A 21,020-nucleotide genomic window follows, 5' to 3' on the forward strand; every position below is an offset into this window, starting at 1 on the left:
CGGCTTCCATATCTTTACTGACAGGCTGTAATGATGACAGGAGGGTTTGTCATATGGTTTTATTGTTGGACATTATTTTCACTTTGCTCTAAGCCACACTGTCTGCCTCTCTTAGAATACCTTTGTATTCTATGGTCTGACTTTATTCTTTGTCTAATGGGCTTTTTTTTTTTTTTTTTCAGTACTGGGGATCAAACTCATGACCTTGCGCTTGCCAGGCAGGTGCTTATGCCACTGAGCTATATCCCCAGCCCTTAAGGGACATTTTTAATTCCCTCAGAATTCTTTCTCTTATTTATAATACCTTACATTCATATCTGTGTTCCTGAAATGTTAGGGTATTGTAGTGGCATTATTATTGAGATTTCCTTAAAATCCTACTTTAGAATAAAAAGAAAACTCTTTTCTCAGCTGGGTGAATCTGTGCTTGACAAAGTGTGTACCAGACTACCCATGGTTCCAGAATGGAAATGCTGGGTATTAGTCAAGAACATCAGTTTCTTAGGGAAAGCTGCCTAAACACCTGGGCAGGTTTTCATGTTGGCCTTCTTTCTTTCTCCTTTCCCTCCTTCCTCCCATTTCTCCTTCCCTTCTTCCTTCCTTCCTTTCCTCCTTTCTTCCTTTTCTTTTTTTCTTTGCTCCTTTCTCTGTTTTTTCTTCCTTCCTCCCTTTCTTTCCTTCTTCCTTCCTTCTTTTTAGCTTTCTTTTTTCTCCTTCCTTTCTCCCTCCCTCCTTTCTTCCTTGCCTCTTTTCTTCTTTGTTTCCTTTTTCCTTTTCCCCTTCCTTTTCTTTTTTCTCTTTTCTTTCCTTCCTTCCTTCTATTTTTTCTTTCTTCCCTTTCCTTTTTTCCTCCTTTCCTAGGATTTGAACCCAAGACACCATTCATACTAAGTAAGTGCTCTACCACTAAGCTATATCCCCAGCTGTCTAAGGTATGCTGAGCTTTGTAAGATATAAGCACACTGTATGTTCCCAGCCATGGCTCAGGTTTTGTCACCATATATTGCCTCTGCTCCTGCATATATAAAAAGAAATGCTAATATTTCATGGGGTTACTTTGAGCATTGAGTTAACAAACAGAAAGCATATAAGTAGCGCCTGGCACATTATGATAGTTGCTCACTTAGTTATTTTGTCATGATAGGTGGTGAGTATTGATGGAATGGATGACTGCATGTCACTGCTGAGAAGTAGGGACTCTCTTCATCAGGCGGGAGGGCTACATAAGTCATCTGGGCCCTGTGGGGAATAGTTGTGGTAGGTACAGCAAGGCCATAGTGCTCAATGGGATCTTTCTTGCTCATTTTCCTACTTCCTCTGCAGTGTCCTTCCGTGGGTGACCAGGGAGCCGCACACTCTAGCTTCAGTGCAGGGACTAGATGTTGGTGCTCCCCTCACACTTACATTTTCACTGGCTTTACCTGGGAGTAAGTGAGTTTGCCTTACCTGGAAGAAAAACTAAGCCCAGCTGGCTGTAGGACACCAGCGCTTCACCATTGCTCTTCCCACTGCAGTCAGGGGCTCTGTTTCTGGATATCTCTCTCCCTTAAAGGGGGGCTGTTCCATAGGGTCGTTGCTCCTGGTGGGGACCTGGCATTCCCATGGGCCTCAAACTTTCTGGAGCCACATTTCTTCAGTTAAGGCTCTCAACTTCATGACAACAGTGTTTCCATTTTGTGACATGATTTAGATGATCATCTTTAAAAACATTGACAAAAAAATATCTGCATGTTCTGGATCATCTAGATGACACCTTAAAAGCTCGCCCCACCATTGGACTTGGAACCAGAACCTCACTGTATGCAATGTGACCAAAAACTATGGTGAATATTCACATTAAAAATGAAAACAAATTATTACAGTGAAAGACACATTGCCACCAATCTCCCTTAAAGTACTGCCTCTTGCTTCAAATATACTTATCCCACCATTCCTGCCACTTCTTATAGCAATTCTGGAAGTCATCTTTTGTGGTTGCCTCAATGCCTTGAATTGACTGAAAATATTTACAGCAATTTCTGTCAAATAAAAACACTGTGGTGTGTCCTTGCCCACCTTATTCACTTTTGTTATACTGTGTGACTCTTGGCTCTTACCCAATGTCAAAGTGACCATGAAAGGTGAACTATTTGAATGGATGCTGGACACTGAGGCAGCCACGACAGTATAACTAATGATACTCATGAGAGAGGACTTCCAGAACTGCTGCAGAAAGCAGTAAGAATGATGGGATAGGCCGAGGGTGGCACGGGGCTGTAGCTCAGCAGGCTGGGCCTGGCCAGAGGCCTCAGGACTCGGTTGTAGTGAAACTCGAGTGTCAGAGTGACCCAAGAGCAGCACACAGGGGCCGATGACCGACTACAGTGAGGAGCAGAGGAAAGAGCTATAGGCTCTGGAGTCCATCTACCTTGACTCCTTCACAGTATTATCAGAAAATCCACGCAGCTTCACCATTCCTGTGACAACTGAGGCTGGAGAAAATGATGAAATTGTCCAGACTACCCTCAAATGTACATACAGTGAAAAATACCCAGATGAAGCTCCTCTTCATGATATATTCTCCCAGGAAAATCTAGAAGATGATGGTGTTACAGACATTTTAAAATTATCCACATTGCAGGCTGAGGAAAATCTTAGTGTGGTCATGATCTTTACTGTAGTGACAGCAGTGCAAGAAAAATTAAGTGAAATGGTAGAACAGATAAAAAAGAGGAGAGAGGAAGAAAAGAAACTAAAGGAAAAAGAAGCAGAGAAGCAATTATTCCATGGCACCCTTGTTACGATTGAGGATTTCTTATGTTGGGAAGCCCAGTTTGATGCAGACCTCTTGGAAATTAAAAAGAAACGGATGAAAGAAGAAGAACAAGCAGGAAAAAATAAACTGAGTAGCAAACAGCTGTCTGAAACAGATCATAACCTTGACACATCTGATCTCCAGCTCTTGGAGGATGCTGGAAACAGTGTGGAAGTAGATGAGTCTCTGTTCCAGGAAATGGGTGACGTGGAGCTGGAGGACGTTGAAGACGAACCAGACCACAATCCTGCGGACGCAGGAAGTGGCTCCACAGAGGGACAAACTGTCTCCATCTCCAGAGAGGCTCGACAGCCACAGTGTGTTGTGGCTATGCTGAGAGGGTTTAACTTTCTTTTTTTTGTCGTTTTGAGACAGGGTCTCGCTATGCAGCTCAGGCGGGCTTGAGCTCACTTTGTAGCCCAGGCTGGTCTTGAACTCACAATGATCCTCCTGCTTCAGCCTCCCAAGTGCTGGGATTACAGGCGTGCACCACCACACCCGGAAAGACAAACTATCTACCACTGAACTGTAGCCCCCAGCTTTTTAGTTTATTTTGACTGTTTTTTTTTTTTTTAACCAGGAATCAAACTCAGGACCTTGCACTTGCCAGGCAGGCACTTTGCCACTGAGCTATATCTCTGGCCTGTATTTAACTTTCCTTTCTTGTTTTTCTAAAACAAAATAATTTGCAGGAGAATATTCTAATAACTTTCATCATTGAACTTAATAAACTGACCATAACACTTCACATATAAAATGTGCACTTCCTCTTACTGGAGAACAAAAATAACATATTTAGCATTATTTAATGTTGGAGAGAGAGCCTACCTATAGCACCAAGACTTGAAGGTGGACTGCTGCCATGGACATAACGGTGCTTATGCGGAAGGAATCGGTGTAACTTGTAAATTCTATCCTGGCGATGATGACTACTTTTGGATTCCAAATACTGTCTTTCACATACAGTATTACAGTACTGAGATACATAAATAGAAAATTAAACCTGGACTCTAGCCTCTTAGCACAGTAAAATTAAGTTTTAAGAGAACTAGAAGCCCAGATTATAGGCAAGAATAAAGTGGACATCATCACTATAAAAAAAAGATTGATGCGATAAGTGTGTTTGAACTGAAGGAGAGTTGTATTTTAAGGGGTTTTAATGGCAATGTGTCTTTTATTGTAATAATTTTTTTAATTGACACAGTTATTGTCGTTTTTGAGCACACATCATACATTTGTGTTTAAGATTGTGGTGATGCCAATCAGGCGACTAAACTAGGCTACAGAAAACACAGTGATACTGTGCTTGGGCCAAGAAAATGCCAAATAACCACACAAAAAGCCAGACATAGTAATGAAACAAGGGCTGGGAAAAAGTGAATGGTCACATGGCTCATAGTAAACTTGAAGACTGGGACCCACCCATGTCATTTCTAAGTGGCATATGTCATTATGAAAGGTGTCATCTGTCACATTACATATGTTAATTCAAATTTTATTGATTTGTAAACTTTTTATTGAATTTCTTAGTTTTACAGTTACACAAGAGCAACATGTATAAAGAGCTTATTCTAACTTTACAATTATTTAAGTAATTTTATATTAATAATTACTGTGGCATGAAGGCCCATGAGTGATTTTATTGGTAACTTTTTTTATGAAAAGGTAGGCATTTTATAAATAAGCACATATACTGTATGTATGTACATATATGTGTAAATAGTAATATATATGTAGATAACTATACACACATATTACACATGTAGTTTAAGAAATACCACTCCAGATGATTATTCATTACACAAGTTTGGCTTTATGAGTTTGAAAGCAAAAAGAAGACATGAAAATAAACATGAAGTAAAGTAAAAGAAGAAAGAAGAGATAAGAGGAAGAGTTTGGAAGGTAAGAAGAGCATAGACAGAGAGGAAGCTGGGGAATTCAGACGTTTGACTCACACAGATCTGAACTCATGGTTGGTACCTGCTCCACCCCTAATGGGTGTTCGTTCCTGGGTAAGTGATTTCATTTTGCTGAGCTGAAGTTCACTGTCTATAGCCATGGAAAGAAATAATAATATCCACCTTAAGGACTGTTAAAAGTAAATGAAGTTATAAATGTAAATTAATTAGCTGACACATAATAAGTGCTTAATGAATGTCAGATCCTCTCCTGTTCCCTCTACACTCAGTAGTTAATTAGTACATACTTAAAACTACCTATAAAGTCCAGAATATAAAACAAAAAAAAGAGAGTAAAAAGAGATGAATGAGAAATGATAGCACAAGTATTCAAGGAAATGGAGGGTTCCCATTAGTATTTTTCACTTCAATGTCTAATTGCGTGAGTAAAGGAACCATCTTTAAAACGTTAGCCCTCCCCAAGCTTTTGACTGCACATCTTCTGTAATTTTGGATAAAGGTTTTGGCTTCTATAAGATTTAAAGATAAGGGTAATAAAATTCAATGGTCTTTGACTTAGAAGAGTTCTGCTTAAGATTTTCTAACTTTAGGATGGTATGAAAGCAATTAGCATTCAGTAGAAACTACATGCTAAATTGCAATTTTTTTCCCGAAATAGTGGTATAGTATATGGTATGATACATTCTTTCGGTGCTGGTCCATACATCCCAGTCAGCCAAGTATCATGAGAGTAAATAATGGATACTCTCTGCGGTACTGGTTTGTCAGATTTTTGGAGATTGTGTTTTGTGTTTTTGTATCCCATCATATATGTAAAATGCCCATTTGTGTGTGCACATGAGATATTCAATGGTTTATTATAAAGTAAAATTTGTATTCAATGATTCTGTCCAACTGTAGACTATTGAAAGTATTCTGAACACATTTAAGGCAGGCTAGGCTAATCTATAATGTTCATAGCTTAGGTGTATTAAATGTATCTTCAACTAAATGACAAATCTCAATTTATGATGTTCATCAAGATTTAATCCCATTGTAAGATGATCATCTATAACATTTATGTCTCACTTATGTAGTAGTCTGAGCACAGCAAATCTAAAGTTTCTATGGTGGCTTAATGGGTTAGTGGCCCAACTTCCTTGCAATTTCTTTCTCTGTCTTCTTGAAACATGGCTTCCCCTACCCCAAATTCAATATGGCTGTTCCCACTTCCTGTACCTGTATGTCAGACATCAAGAAGATAAAACACATTGTTTTCCTTTTAACAACCATACCTAGCTGGACCTGGTGGTGCATGCCTGTTATCCCAGCACTCAAGAGCCTGAGGCAGGAAGATCACCATGAGTTCCAGACCATCCTGGGCTACATAGTGAGTCAAGGCCAGCCTCAGCTATATAGTGAGACACTGTCTGAAAAAAAAAACCACACCGTACCAAATGGTTGTACATATTATGAATGACCACATTGGTCACATTCAGTTGGTCTGAGAGATCACATGGCCACATTTAGCTGCAAGGGAAGCTAACAGACCTAGTCTTGAGCTGGGTTGCCATATTTCTAGTTAAACTTGCAGTGTTATCCAAAAAAAGGGAAGAGGGCTGGGGATTTAGCTCAGCGGCAAAGCGCCTGCCTGGCAAGCGCAAGGTCGTGAGTTCGGTTCCTGGTACCGGAGAAAAACCAAAAAAAAAAAAAAAAAAAAAAAAAACACACACACAAAAAAAAGGGGAAGAAAAATGTTGTATGTTATGGGGATCAGATAGAATTACTTGTCTCTTTCACACCTTATCATTACCATTTTGAGTACACATCCATAAGTATATATTTATATATTTAAATTACTACAAATTTGACTACACTAAACATTGGGTACATTTTACTTCTTTTTTGTTTCGTCTTGGGGGGACACTTTAAAACATTCACAAAAGAAAATTTAAGATGAGAAAAATATAATAAAAGTTCTAACATTTTTTCCCAAGCCCAAGAAGGCTACCTTGTTTGCTGTGGAGCCTACTAGTGCCACAGAATGCCAAACAATCACTTGAGCTGAGTGTCATCCTTTAAATCATTAGATATGAAGTGAGAGGAAATCTAGGAATACCGAGAACATGCAAAAAGCATCCTGTTTTAAGCCTTCATTGATTTGTCACCAGCTCTTTACAAGCAACTGTATTAAGTGTGAGGGGCGCTTGGATGATTAAGATGCAGTTTCTGTGTCAACACATTTTGGGGGTACTAAGAGGCAGGAGCAGATAATTATCACCCAGTACAGAAAGGGATAACAAGGGACAGGGAAGTCTTCACAAAGGGAGTGTTGTCTGGGGGTATAGTTCCATGGTGGACCACATGCTTAGCACGTGCAAGGCCCTTGGTAAAATCTCTAGGAAATGAAGGAAAGGAGGAAGATAGGGAGGGAACGGCGATAATATTGAACTGAGTCATGCAGGAATGTGACCACAGGAGAGGGGCAGGAATGTATTCCAGGAAAGCTGAACATATTTATCAAAACCCAGGGTGTGTAGTAGCCCATGGATTTCCCTGGATTAGGGGAACGACTGCCAGTGAAGTCTCAGTTTCAAGCAAAGCCCAGGCTCATTGCCTTTCTGGGTGCTTCCGTGCACCTCAGCCCATACCAGGCCAGGCATGGAGTGAGTGGCCTCATGATGACCACACGGATTCCCCACCAAAACCCGTGTCCTCAACAATGTCCAGTGCTCCAAATTATCCTTTTGGCCCTGTCTAAAAGCCGATTACTTCAGGGCCATTGATCTCAGCTAGAGGCCATAAAGGAAAACATCTGCTGCACTAAGGTATGAGCAGCACATGGCAACCACGTCTCTATCTCCCTGCACTTTGTTAGTGCCCTGGAGAGGTAATGCCGTAAATCAAGGAATGCGTTTTTTAAGTGTGGCGTTTGTGGCCTTCTTGTGTTTGCTTGAAAGCATTCTGGGGGGTAGCCAGGGGTTTTCTCGTGTCCCTTGCATCTCAGTGTAGTGAACCTTTGCCAGCCTGGGAAACCTGGTCCTGTGTTCATCTCAGGGCAAAAGACTTCTCTGTCCTCCCCTGCTCCCGATCCTCTGTGTCTTTTTTCAGAAGTTTAACACCTGCCACACCTGAACACTAACCCAGAAGGGAGCTGGGAAGGTGCAGAGACGCTTGGAAGTGATACAGGCTTCTGCCAGAGACGTGGAGCTACACATGCACCATCTATTTCATTATTTTCCTGCCCTGATTTTAAATGAGGTTTCTGTTGTCACTGGCTTTAGAGGGCCCCAAAATATAGGCAGCACTTTCCTTCTTCAGTCGGACAGGTTTGAGCAGGGAGGAAAGGGAGGTGCAGAAGGACCGTGATGTACTTTCTGGATGTAGGGTGAGGATGTCACTCAGTGGTAAAGCACTTGCCTGATATGCATGAGACCCTGGGTTTCTTCCCCAGCAACACACACACACACACACACACACACACACACACATACAAGCAAACGCACTCACAGTCACAAAGTAGCAGTGACATTAACCTGAAAAGTTTCTGTCATTAATAGACTGAGGGAGCCAGCAGGGCATAGGTCTCTTTTCTTCTTCCAGATAGAAATGATTTGCCTTCCCTGGCCTCTGTGGGGTGAGCTAGAGCTAAGGAAAATGAGATGTCACATCTGAGGAAGTCCTAGGAGCCAGTCCTCAGTTTCTCTCTCTTTCTTGCCTCTCCTGTAATGGTGGTGGGAACCCAGCTGGAGGTAGAACCTGTGAACTGGGGATCTCAGACGACCATGGGCTAGAAATAGATTGTGGTTGTGTGAAGCCACTGAGATGTAGGGGTTGCTTCTGCATCTTCCCCTGGCCGGAGACACCTGGGATGAGGCATATCACACTATGCTCCTTGTGTCATTGTATAGTGACACAGTACATTTGTGCATGAGTTCAAAATCTTTTCATTTTAAGTAATTATCACCAGTTTGCACTAATTTAAATATTAAAAAGGACTGAGGACACGGGACCCACAGATCTTCTAGAATCCAAGAACAGAAATGTGTGGAGGCCTCGGGAGACCAGTATTACCTATTGTCATAGAAACTGGAGATCATCCATTATCTATCTTTTCCTTCCTTTAGGAAAAGAAGCCCAGAATTTTAACTGGGCAAGTGTCCAGTCAGAATAAAAACTACATTAGTTAACTGTCCCTTGCAGCTCAGTGTGGCTGTGAAACGAACTTCTAACTAATGAGTTGTGGACAGAAGTGAAGCTTACCTTTGGGACTCAGTCTCTGAAGGGGAGTGACGAAGTCTATGTTGTCGCTTTATCTCTTTCCACTGCATGGAAGGCAAAGTCAATGGGAGAAAGTGGAGTGGCCACTTCTGAACCGTGAGTTCAGAGTTATGTACTGAGGATAGATAAATAATGCCATGGGAGGAACTTGAGTATCCTACACCACCAAGCCTCAGATAGCTATCCAGGTTTGCCTTTGTGAGAGATAGACTTCCATCTTGTATTTTTTTTTTTTATTTTAAGGATAAAAGGAGGGAAACATTAACAGACATACAACATTTTACAACATATCACAAGCACAATACAGACAATACAGAGTTACAAACAAAGTGGTAGGGAATTAACAATGGTGGTTGTATTACATATTGATATCTTCAAAGCGGCTTCTCATGAAAACAGATATAGACATGCAATACTGGTCAACCAAAGACTCATTGACAGTTTCTTTCAGCATAGAAATAGAAGACAGAAGAACAACCATGTTATCTATCCTGTATATACATACATTAACAACTCTTCTATAGAGCAGCCAAACTTGAATCCCAGTTAACGCCCCATGAACTGGAAGGGTGCCTAGATAGTCCCTTCATTCTGCTGTTGCCCTTTACATCTTCATTCTTTCGATTTTCTGTGGACCAGCTTTCTTTGTTTTCTCTTACAGAAACATGGCTGCCTTAGAGATGGACTACGTTCATTTATACCACGCACATTCACTGAATACCTGTTCTGTGCTGGAAACTGCAATGGGCATTAGTGACAGGACAGTAAATAAAGCAGATCCTTTATCATGGAGCTTACAGCCAGTGGGAATGAGAGCAAAGGTAGAGATCGATATGAATCAGAGGTGGGACATGATGATCATGACATATGAAGAAGCAAAAGGACTTTATTACGAATGAAGTAAAGGGAAGATGAGGATGCAGATGAACGCCTTCCATCTAGAGCAGGGAACACCCTGTGTGTTGTGTGAAGGAGTTTGACATCATAGAGACCAGTCATTCCAGAGTGGATTAACTCCACTGGGGCATGGGAAGAAGCTATTAGAATTATCCTCTGTATTTTTATCTCATGCTTTTCCAGTGTGCATGCCTTTACATTCTTTATAATGTATGTAATTGATTGCTACTGTAGCACATTTACAATGTGTAAATAATCAGGGAATGAGGCTCAGAAATAGAGTGTTTGCCTCGCATGTACAAGGAGGCCCTGGGTTCTGCCCCAACATGGAGGTAGGATAATCAGGAAACAGCCATCAAAGAATTTTTAGCAGGGTCAGTTTTTCCATTTGGGAAGGAAACCTGGGCTGCAGCGTGGAGAAGACTGCAGTTAGAGAGACCATTCAGGAGGTGAACTGCAGTAGATGAAGAGCTGAGAGATTCTAGGATTTGTGACTTACTCAGTGTGCGGCTTGGAAAAGAGAAAAGTGAAAAGATGATATGGAAGATTCTGTTTGGGGCATGGAGATGAATGGTGAGCCTGTTACTGCAGCTTCAGGCTAGATAAAGTCTGTAAATTGTCCTTAAATTTGAGGGCATAGAAGTCACTGGTGAAAATGATCCGAAGAGTTTTGGTGTGCGAGTAGGTCAGTGTGCAGTGTTGAGGACTGAATCAAGGTGAAATAGAAATCCGTACGTGGGGGGACGTATGTGAGACGCGGAGTTGTGCGTGTGATAAGAGACAACAGGGGTGGTTGTGTTTAAGATGGGAAAGACTCTCATCTTGTAAAGAACCCAGTCTCTCGCCTTTATTCTCTTCTCCATTCTTTTCAGACACACAACTGTCTTTACTCTTTTCACCATTCCTGGTGCAACTTCCCTGCTACTGTGAGAACGTCGCTCAATTCTGCTCTGTCAGAAGCCAACCCTAACCATAAGTGACACTTACAACACCGTAGTAGTGGCCGTCACTTGCAACAAGGAAAATGAAGCTGCCAGCTAAACAGACAAATAACGGAAGAACCCGGGCAGGCTCTGGAACCTTCCTACGTTCCCTGCAGACACACCCTAAAAGCCACAGAACACCTCAGATTGTTTTTTAGCTGTCTTAAAGATCATAGCAGTGTCTTGTTATGTGCTGTTTGTTTTGTTTTGTTTTTCAGTTTTTGAGCCACATGAAATCTTTTTGGGGCCCAATCTAGGAAGGAAGTAAACCCCACTCACAAGAGGGGTGCATTTTGGAAGTTTTTTTTTCAGAACCCAGCTTGAAGGTGAGTTCCTGGCTTCCCCGGCCTTGGGGAGCACGGAGGCACAAGAGTGACCCACGGAGGGCATAGCAACTCAGGCACCTTCCTTGGTTTTCTTCTGGGCAGAGCTGGGGAGAGAGTCACCAAGGAAGGGAGAACTGCTGTTAAATGCGAGGGAGCTGGGCCTATGGACAAGAAGAGTGTGGGCCTTGTGGGAAATTCAGGTCTTGGCAGAACTGGGGTTCCAAGGGCCCAACCGCCCCTTCCCCAGGCCCGGGGGAACGTCCCTATTCCCCGAGAGCCGGCCTGCGCTCTCCTTCTGCTCTTTGCCTTGGAAATGGGTCAGGGCTGGGCAGAAGCCCAAAGCCTCTCCGCATTGCCTTCTCCATCAAGTGGCGCCCATAAATAACATCCCGGGGGCCCCCTCTCCAAGCGGCTTTCTCTACCAGCCCCTGGACCTCCACCTGCAGCCCTGGCTGGCTGCTAGGCCACAGATGAGCAAGAGCCGCTCCGCGAGTGGCAGCCGAGGCGGGAGGCCCCTTCCTCCCCTCCTTCCCCTCCCGGGGCGTTTGTAAAGCAGGCACCTGCAGCACGGGCGGCCGCCGGGGCTCCCGACACAAGGCGCTGGTACCTGAGCCCTTGACTGGTAATGCACCATAAACGGCTCCTTTCAGCCCCTTTCACAGCCGGAGCGCGGGGGTCACGGTGCCTACAAACCCCTCTGTGTCCGCCTCGACTCCGGGGCCCCGGGCGCCCGGGCCTCCAGCCGCAGAGCGCGCCTGCCCGTGGGAATCCCAACACTTGTGCTCTGGCCAGGCCGGCGGGGCGGGCGGGGGAGCGGGACCACCCGGCCCTCCCAGCCGCGCCTCCTGCCCGCCGCGCCGCGCGTTCACAGAGCGCAGCGAGTGGAACGAATGGGGTGCCGCGCTCCTCAGACGGTGCGGAAGCCAAATGTGAGGCAGGACGCGACTCCCGCTCCCTCCCGGGCCCGCGGGCAACGCCCGCTCCGTCCCAAAGGTACCACGCGGGCTTCTGACCCCGCAGCGCCGCGCCCGCGTCCTCTGTCCCCGGCCGGGTTGCTGAGCCTCAGCGTCACCAAAGGTCCGAGTTCCCGGGGCGCGATCCAGGCTGCAGGGCGGCCTCGAGCGGGGCGCAGAGCCGTCGGAGCACCTGGCGGGCTCGCGTGCCGCGCACTCGAGGCGCAGGTGTCAGGGTGTCTCCCATCGCAGCCCGGCCAACAACGGACGCGCGCGCTCGGGGCAGGCGCTGGCGCCGGAGCGCTGAAGCGCAGGCTGCGTGGCCCGCGGCCACTGCCACCTCCCGGCCCGGCAGTGTGCTAGAGCCCTAGCTCGCGAGGCGCTAGACGCAGAAGTGGGTCCAGGGAAAAGTCCCAGTGTCTCCCAGAAACGGGGCAGAGTGGATGCGGAGTGTCCGAGCATGCCAAGTTTCTGTCTCCCGGGCTGGCGTGGCACTAGGAAGAGGGCGCAGCAGCCGACTCGGCGGGCGCGGCAGGACCGCCAAGCCCGGCCGGAGGGCCAAGGGCCCCAAGGAGAGCCGGCCCGGGCGTAGGCGCAGGAGACCGCGCGCTGCTCTGCCCGAGGCCTGCGCTTCAGCGCCGCGCGCCCCCTCCCGGCCCACGGGGAACCGGGGTTACCTGGGGAGCGGGGCTTTGTCGGCTGCGCTGGCTCTGGGCGGCCCCAGAACTAATTAAACGGCCCTTTTGGCGCAGGACGCTTCGAGTTGCACGGGGTGGGGGCGTGTGGGGGCGGCATGTGGGCACGGGAATAATCAGCCCCATTCTTGCGCTGCTACAAAACCCGCGGCGCAGCGAGAAGTGAACAGCGGCAGGCTGAAAGGCGGATTCAAAAGGCGACACCTGCAGGCGCTGCCGGTTGGAGTTGAATGGAGTCATGCGCGGCGCCCGCGCGTACCTGAGCCGCGAGCCATTCGTGTCCGGCGCGCCCGCCGCCGGGGGGAAGCGCGCGCCCGCCCGCCCGCCCGCGCTGAATGTGGCAAGCTGCGGCGGCCGCTCCATGGGAATGTCGCCACTTGTGCCGCTCGTGGTCGGGAGGGGGTGCGCTGCCCTTTCAGAGACAGACACAATTAGGCAAAATGCTCAATGAACATTATAAATGATGTGCGATCGCTCTGCAGATTGCCTGGCAAATCAAATTATATGGTCGCTCGCGGGCGATTTCTATGTGCTTTAAAAACTTAAACAGGTATTCGCCCATTAAATTAAAAAAAAAAAAAAGGCCGACTCAGGGATTCCGGAAAATACAACTGAAAGACTCGGTGTTGAATATTCACACATCCCCTTTGTTAGCGACTGACTTCACAATGGGCTTGGGGAGGGGGTGCGTTAGGACGAGACACATTTTTTACTGTCTTACATACTGCGGAGGAAGGCACCAGAAGTTTGCATTTATTTCAACTCACAATTACAGTGAGACTCTTTTTTTCTTTAAAGACTAAAATTCTCCCAATGAATGACTCGAGAGCTACTGTCATTCTAATCAGATGGAAGAAACATTGTAATCAGATGGAAGCACGCCCAGGCGCACTTGGGGAGGGGTAGGGAGAGCCCCGTTCTCCTCCTGGCCCAGCGTGTTAACCCTGGAGGGAGCCGGGAAGCAGGCCTAGCGCCGACCCGAGCCTTGCGCGCGTCCCCGCGGCTCCTGGGCTGCCCGCACGCGCCCGCCGTGCGCCGAGGTAGGGAGAGATCAGCGAGAGGAAGCATCGTTCTGCGCCGGAGTGGGCTCTGGCGCCTCGGCCGCTCTTGCTGCGCCCCAGGTTGGCCCGTGCTTTGCGGCTGGCGACTCTCGGTAGGGAAGAGGCAGCTGGAGGCGCCTCCGGGGTTGTGCCGACCCCCGCCGAGTCCAGGAGCTGTGCCGAGAGTGAGGGGCTGTCGCTGAGCAAGACCTACCTCGATTTTGGCTTCTGCGAAAGGAAGCAAATAAGCGGCTGCTAACCTGCCGACCTCCTCTCCTTTTCAAGTTTCTACTGTTTCGGTTTCCAGATAGTCGGCTAGATGGGGAGGGGTGCAGCTTTGTGGACCCTGGAGACAGCGGATATCGGAAACACCGGAAGAAGAGAACCCCGGAAAGCAGGTGTCTGGGGGCACCCTTGCCAGGGACTCTGTATTATCTTGGGCAAGTATTAACCTCCTGGGCTCAGTTTCCTCATCCATGAAATGGGAGCCAATGCCTCCCCTTTTTTCTTCACTGCATTTTTTTTTATTACTTTAGTTAAGAATGCCAATTTTTTGGTAGCTAATTATTACCTATTTGTTAGCTTTAAAGTCAGGAGCTATACACAAACCCCAGGGCTAAAAAAAACGTTGTTTGGAAGAACAACCCTCAAAAAACCATCGTCCGGAGTACTTTCCATTCCTCCACCCGTCTAGGACTCAAGGAAGGCGCTTTGTACCTGCTTGCTCCCTCGAAGAGGGGCTGAGCCCCGAGGATGTGGCTCTGTGTGTGTGTGTACACGCGCGTGCGCGTAATGGGGCAGCTTTCCAGAAAATTGAACATTTTCCTATCTCCTTGCCCAACACGTTTCCACGCTGGTACCCACAACCACTTTGCGAAAGAGCAATCAGTGAAGCGCAATTTGTGAATTAGCACGTTTCGTTGAGAAAGAACATCTTTATTGTAGTCTGGGTGGGAGAGTTCTGAAACGAGTTAGGGTCTCGGAGCCCCAGGGAGGCAGGTGCGCTGGCCTTGGTGCTGAAGGTGGCGATTGCACCTGTGGAAGCTGCACCTGTGGAGGCGACCTCTCTCCAGCCATTGGCCATCTGCTGAGGAAACCGCATCCCACCTTCTTCATACCACCTGCTCTGGGTGAATCAGTCTTTCAGGCTTCCTCTCCCTTCCCCCCTCCCCTTCCATCTCCCCCTCCCTCTTCCTCTCCCTCTTCCTCTCACCCCTACTCCCAGCCTCAAATGGGAATAACATACTAAAGCACACTGCCTTGCTGACTGCCATTCTTTCTGGGGTAAGATGAAATCTCAGTTGTTTAAATTTGCATTTATCTAACGGGCAGCAATGTTGAGCATTTCCTCACGTATGTATTGGACATTTGTGCTTCTTCTGTGAAATGTCTATTCATTTTACTTGCCCTTTTTTATTGGGACTTTTACATTAGGGGTCTAGCTTTTTTGAATTGTTTTTACATTCTAGATATGACTCCTCTGTCTGAAGAATTGCTGGCAAAAATTTATTCCCATTCTGTAGGTTATTTTTTCACTCTGTTATTTGTGTCTTTTGCTGTGCAGAAGCTTTCTAATTTGATGTGATCCCATTTGTTGATTTTAAGAACTATTTCCTGTGTAACACCATCAAGAAATCATAATAAATCTGAAGAGGCTTCAGGTAAAGCATGCATCTACATTGTTGGTAGGAATGTAAACTAGTTACAACCACTGTGAAAAGCACATGGAGATGCCTCAAAACACTGAAACTAGAAATTCCATTGGATCCAGCTATTCCCTTTCTATGGATCTTCTCAAAAGAGTTAAAGACATTTATATATTACACTGATCCATGCATACCCATATTTATAGCAGCCCAATTCATAATAGCTAAATCTTGGAAATGGCTTATATGTCCATCAGAAGATGAATGGATAAAGAAAACATGGTATTTATATACCATAGAGTAGTACTCAGCCATGATGAATGATTTGTTTTGTTTCTTTTTGTTTTGCTTTGTTTGTTCTTCCAGTACCAGGAATTGAACTCACAACCTTGAGCTTGCCAGGCAGGCGCTTTGCCGCTGAGCTAAATTCCCAGCCCCCATGATGAATGATAAACTTGAGTCATTTGTAGGAAATGGATGAACCTTGAGACCATAATGCTAAGTAAAATAATAAACTAGACATACAAGCTTAAATGTCTTGTATTTTCTCTTCTGTGAGAACTCAGAGTAAAAATAAATAGCAAAATAAAAGATACATAGTAGGAAGCAGAGAGATAGATCTTTCTCAAATGGGAAGGGGAAGGAAGAGATGGGGGAGGGGAGGGGAGAGGATGAAAAGGGAATTAAGATGTGTTAGGTACATGCACCAACTTCCCACAAGGAATGTAAGCACCAGGTGCTACACACATATACTAATAAACCACAGTAACATTTTAAAGCATACTGCCTGAAATATAACAAGTCCCCATTAATACATTTTAGTTAATTGTATGGATAGTTAGATATTTTTCTCTTAGTTTCTGTAATATCTTACTGTAATATCTTTCTGTAATATCTTACTGAATTTGGTGCAGGAATGATTTGCTAAATGATGGCCTTACAACACCTTAAGAATGTTTGAATTCTATCCAGTTTTCATCTTTTTTTTTTTGCTTTTTTTTCTGGTACCGGCAATCGAACTCATGACCTTGCACTTGCCAGGCAGGCACTGTGCCGCTGAGCTAAATCCACAGCCCCAGTATTCATCATTTGATGTCACCCTTATTGTGGAAATGTTTGGGCAACAAACACAATTCATCAAACCCAAGAGCTGCTCACCCATCACTACTTCCTCGTGCCATTTAGGTCCCTCACTGCCTCTGGGCTCAGAAAGAGCTGATTCCTTCTCAGGAAGGAAGATGATAGGGGCAGGGAATCTTGGAAAGGTACATGTGGTTTGGATTAAAGGAGGAAGCACAGCTAGTACCCAGTTACTAAGGCCATATGCATGTCATTTGTGAGGAACATTGCCCTTGGGCTAAATTTAGTCCAAAGACCAATGATCAATATTTCTGTTCACTTTTCTGTCATAATATTATATTTGGTAATTAAAACAGTCTATTTTTAAACTCATTCAAAATAGCAAGTGGCATTATAAATATATTTTAACAGCATAAAGAAATAAGTAAATGAGAATATTTTGCTTAAAACTAGAGAAAATAAGATGTAGTTGGGATCAAGTTATATACATGGCTACAGGTGGTCTAAAGCTTTGAGTCCAAACTTCCCAGCAGCCCATACAAACAGGAAACAACAAAATTCATGACTCACAATGTCTAAGGTAAAAGTGAACTGATTTATCATGGGATCACAATTTGTATGGTACTGTTATGGCTTGTGTCTAGATGTCCCCCCAAAGCCTCATGCAGTCATGGGTGGGGCTCTTTCAGAAGTGGCTGAATCTAGACTGTGTAATGCTGGAATTCCTTCATGGTGCAATGCTAGGATCAAGGGTACTAGAGTTGAGGCTGTGAGTGCTACCTGCCCTGAACAGCCTGGCTAAAATATAAGGCACAGAAAGAGCTGTGGTATTCCTCTTGCTTGTTTTGCGACTTTCTGCCCACCATAAGCTGTTCTCCGCAAGCCAGCCTGCCTTGGAAACAGCTGATTATGGACTGAAACTTCTACAAACTGTGAGCTAAATAAATCTTTCCTCCATTAATTTGTGGGTGTTGGGAATTTTGTCTTTACAAGGAGAAAAGTAAGTAAAACAGGTACTAACAGTGGAGAGGAATTCTTTCCATGTGTCTCCATAAAACGATGTCTTCATTGGTGACATCAACAATGTCTCAGAAGCAGATAGATTTGAGTTGTGTATGACAGGTCCTATTTGTGTCACTTGTTCTAGGCCTACAACACCCTCTTGCTCTAAATCAGAAAAAAACTGGTGAGAAAAAAGCAAATACCAGGCTTAGCCACACCCTTAATGGGATGTCAAAATCTGAGTGTTGGGGGCAACCTGTCCTTATATCAGAGTTGTTGCAACTTCTGCAAGACTTAAAAAATTGCTCTGAGGTTCCAATCTGGTATTTAAGGTAAGTAAAGTCGATGACAGCCACAGCCCTTGAAAAAGAGGAGGTATAATTTCTCCTCTGGGCCAGGGCCCCAGCCTCATTACCCATGAAATACTATCTTCCAACTTCTTATTTCCAGGCCCCAGTGATTCTGATCCAGTCTAGGTAACATTGGGAAATGATTATATATGATTTTGGAAGAAATATATAATTTTAATAAGCACCTTCCTATACAATGAGATCAGTAAATTTTGCCTTCTCCGCTTGGCTAGAGCTAAACTACAGCTTCCAGCCTCCCCAGCAGCTGCATGGAACAGGACAATAGAGTCTTAGCCAACAGGATATAGGCTATTAGATGTACATCTGTCCAAGCATTAGCCCCTAAAACCTTGAAGCTCATTACACTGGCTTTTTCTCCTTTTGTCATCTACGAGGTGTGCACAGAGGACACGACGGGAGTCTCTGAGGTCCTGGATGGTGGCAGAGGCATTCGATGGAGGGAACCCAAGCCCCTAAATGGCTGCTTAGGGAAGCCTGCACTTCACAACCTGCCACTTACTCATTACACCTGCAGAATGAACCACATAATCAGCAGTAACTAAATCTTTGTGCACCATTAAGCTACTGAGCTTTGGGGATGGTTTGTTACAGCATCTAGCTTTACCTGACCTAAATAATATACCAGCTGATTCTGAAATGGTCCGGTAACCACTTCCAGGCAAAACTGAGTAGAATCAAATGCTCTGCCTTCTGATGACAATGTTTAATATCTAAGCATGGCTAAAGGAGTAGGAATTTCAGGAGAAGTGGTGTTCCTAGTGAAGGCAAGATTTGGGGTGATCGCTTCTCTAATTACATCCTGTAAATGCTGCATCCTCCTAAAATATACTGGAAATTGTAATTTCTATGGTATCACTTAATTTCCTGAGTATTTTCTGCCTCTTTCTTTTTCTTCCTCTATTCTGTCACCACTGGGGGAGAAAGGCGGACCTCAAGAGAAAAGGATGAGCTTCATGGCTTTGCTGTGTGTAGTGTGTGGTATATCTATGCTGAACTTTGTCATGTTTTACTTTGTGTGCTCACAAATCCCTTCAAAATGGGCATAATCCATTTTACAACGAAGACTCTAGAATTTTGAACGGTACTAGGCATGCAGAGATACACTGGTTAATTGGCAGCTTTTTAATTCCTTGGACACTTGCTAGGTGACTTAAGTGTACCTGCCTTAGGATTGTTCAGAAAGAACCAACAGAAGATTACATACATACATACATACATACATACATACATACATAGACAGATGAGAGGGAATTTATTGGTGGAACTGGCTCACATGATTATAGAGACTGGGAAGTCCCATGACAGGCTCTGTGCAGGCTGGAGACCCTGGGACATCAGCAGTACAGCTCAGTCCAGGTTTGAATGCCTGGGAACCAAGGATGCTGGCAGGGAACTCTCAGTCCAGGACTGAAGGGACCCGAGGCCTCTGGAATAACGAGCGTCCTGCAAAGTCCAGGGAACCTGGCATTTTGATGTCCTAGTACAGGCCGAAGAGGGTTACCCCAGCTCAGGAGACAGACCCATTGGCCTTTTCTCCATTTGTTCTCTCTGACCGCAGCCAACTGGGTGGTGCCTGTCACACTGAGAACATATCTGTCCACTGGCTCGAGGCACTAACTTCCTCTGGAAACACCTTTACAGACATACGCCAAGATAGTGCAGGTCTCCACACATCCCTTACCTGGGCCAGCACCTAACGTTATAACTTCTAAGTCACGCATCTCAGGGGGAAGAGAGACTAAGGGACAAAAACTTGATTTTAGTGGGATCATTTGACCAGAGTAGCAGTTTGGGAAGAGCTGTGCTCCATGCAGAACTGGAGCAACTGGCCCAATTCTGCGATGAGCTACTCTATGTGGACCTAGATAGACCTGTCTGAACTCAGTATGACCCTAAACTACAATGCTGAGGAAATGACGTTTTGTTGACAGGCCTCAGAAGCTATTTTCCTCCCTCCCTCCTTCCCTCCTTCCCTCCTTCCCTCCATCTATCCTTCCTTCCTTCCTTCCTTCCTTCCTTCCTTCTCCCTCCCTCCTTCTTTTCTTTTTCTTTCTCTTTCTTTGTTTCTTTCCTTCTTTCTTCCTCTAAGTTTTGCTTTCTTTCCTTTTTCAGTACTGGGGATTAAACTCAGGGCCTTCACATTGAGCTATAGCCCCAGAATTTTTTTTATTTCTTTATGTATTTTACTTCAAGACTTTATTTATTTTACTTTGCTAAGTTGCCAAATCGTCTGGGCTGGGCTAGAATGTGCAATCTTTGTGCCTCAGCCTCTCAGAGGGCAGAGGTTATGGACACACAAGGTCGTATATATTCTAAGGAAATAATCTGAAATCTAGAAAAGACCTACACAAACAGTTCTGTCATGATGCTATTTACAAATCGAGAAAGAATAGCCTATATGCTGTTTAAGTGGTCATTAAAATAATCCATCAAGCATGATGTTGCATGCCCAGAGTCTCAGTTACTTAGGAGGCTGAGGCAGGAAACTCGCTTGGGCTCATGAATTCAAAATTGTCCTGGGTGATGTAGTGAGACCTCATCTCAAAGAAAAATCATGCAGAGTGCTTGCAGTAACTTTACAAATACTTAAATAAAAAATAGGAAAATGTCCGGAAAGAAATATATTAAAATGTTAACAGTATCTGTCTTTGGGAGAAAGAATTAGAGGTACATTTTCTCTATTTTTCTATTTTTTCAAATATTCTCTTATGCTCATGAATATATTTTATTACAGAAAATCATAAAAGTTTAAATGTAACAAATTTGTTTTGAGGGAAACAGATTTCAATAATTTTAAATCTTTTAAAATTGTGAGATATAAAAATGTATAAAATACACAAGTCAAGGATTTATTACAAGACAAGTACCACCAAGGTAAAAAACAACCAAAAACAAACAAACAAACAAACAAAAAAAAACCCAGAACATTGCCAGAGCCTAGAAGCCTGCTATATATCCTTTCAATCATCACTCCCAGGACCAGGAATATAGCTCAGTGGAATTGTGCCTGCCTGGCAAGCACGAGGTCCCAAGTTCAATTGCCGGTACCAAAAA

At 44.8% G+C, this 21,020-nt stretch overlaps 1 protein-coding gene across 1 annotated transcript; it reads left to right on the plus strand.

The window, feature by feature from the left end:
* Positions 1-2,350: 2,350 nt before the first annotated feature.
* On the plus strand, positions 2,351-12,495 carry LOC102011688. The gene is given in 3 exon segments (XM_013515350.1): positions 2,351-3,111; positions 9,635-9,737; positions 11,830-12,495. Coding segments are annotated over 3 exon segments (1,530 nt in total).
* The last annotated feature ends 8,525 nt before the right edge of the window (positions 12,496-21,020 follow it).

This window comes from Chinchilla lanigera, unplaced genomic scaffold (genome assembly GCF_000276665.1).
Source record: "Chinchilla lanigera isolate Chin_1 unplaced genomic scaffold, ChiLan1.0 scaffold00028, whole genome shotgun sequence".
NCBI lineage: Eukaryota > Metazoa > Chordata > Mammalia > Rodentia > Chinchillidae > Chinchilla > Chinchilla lanigera.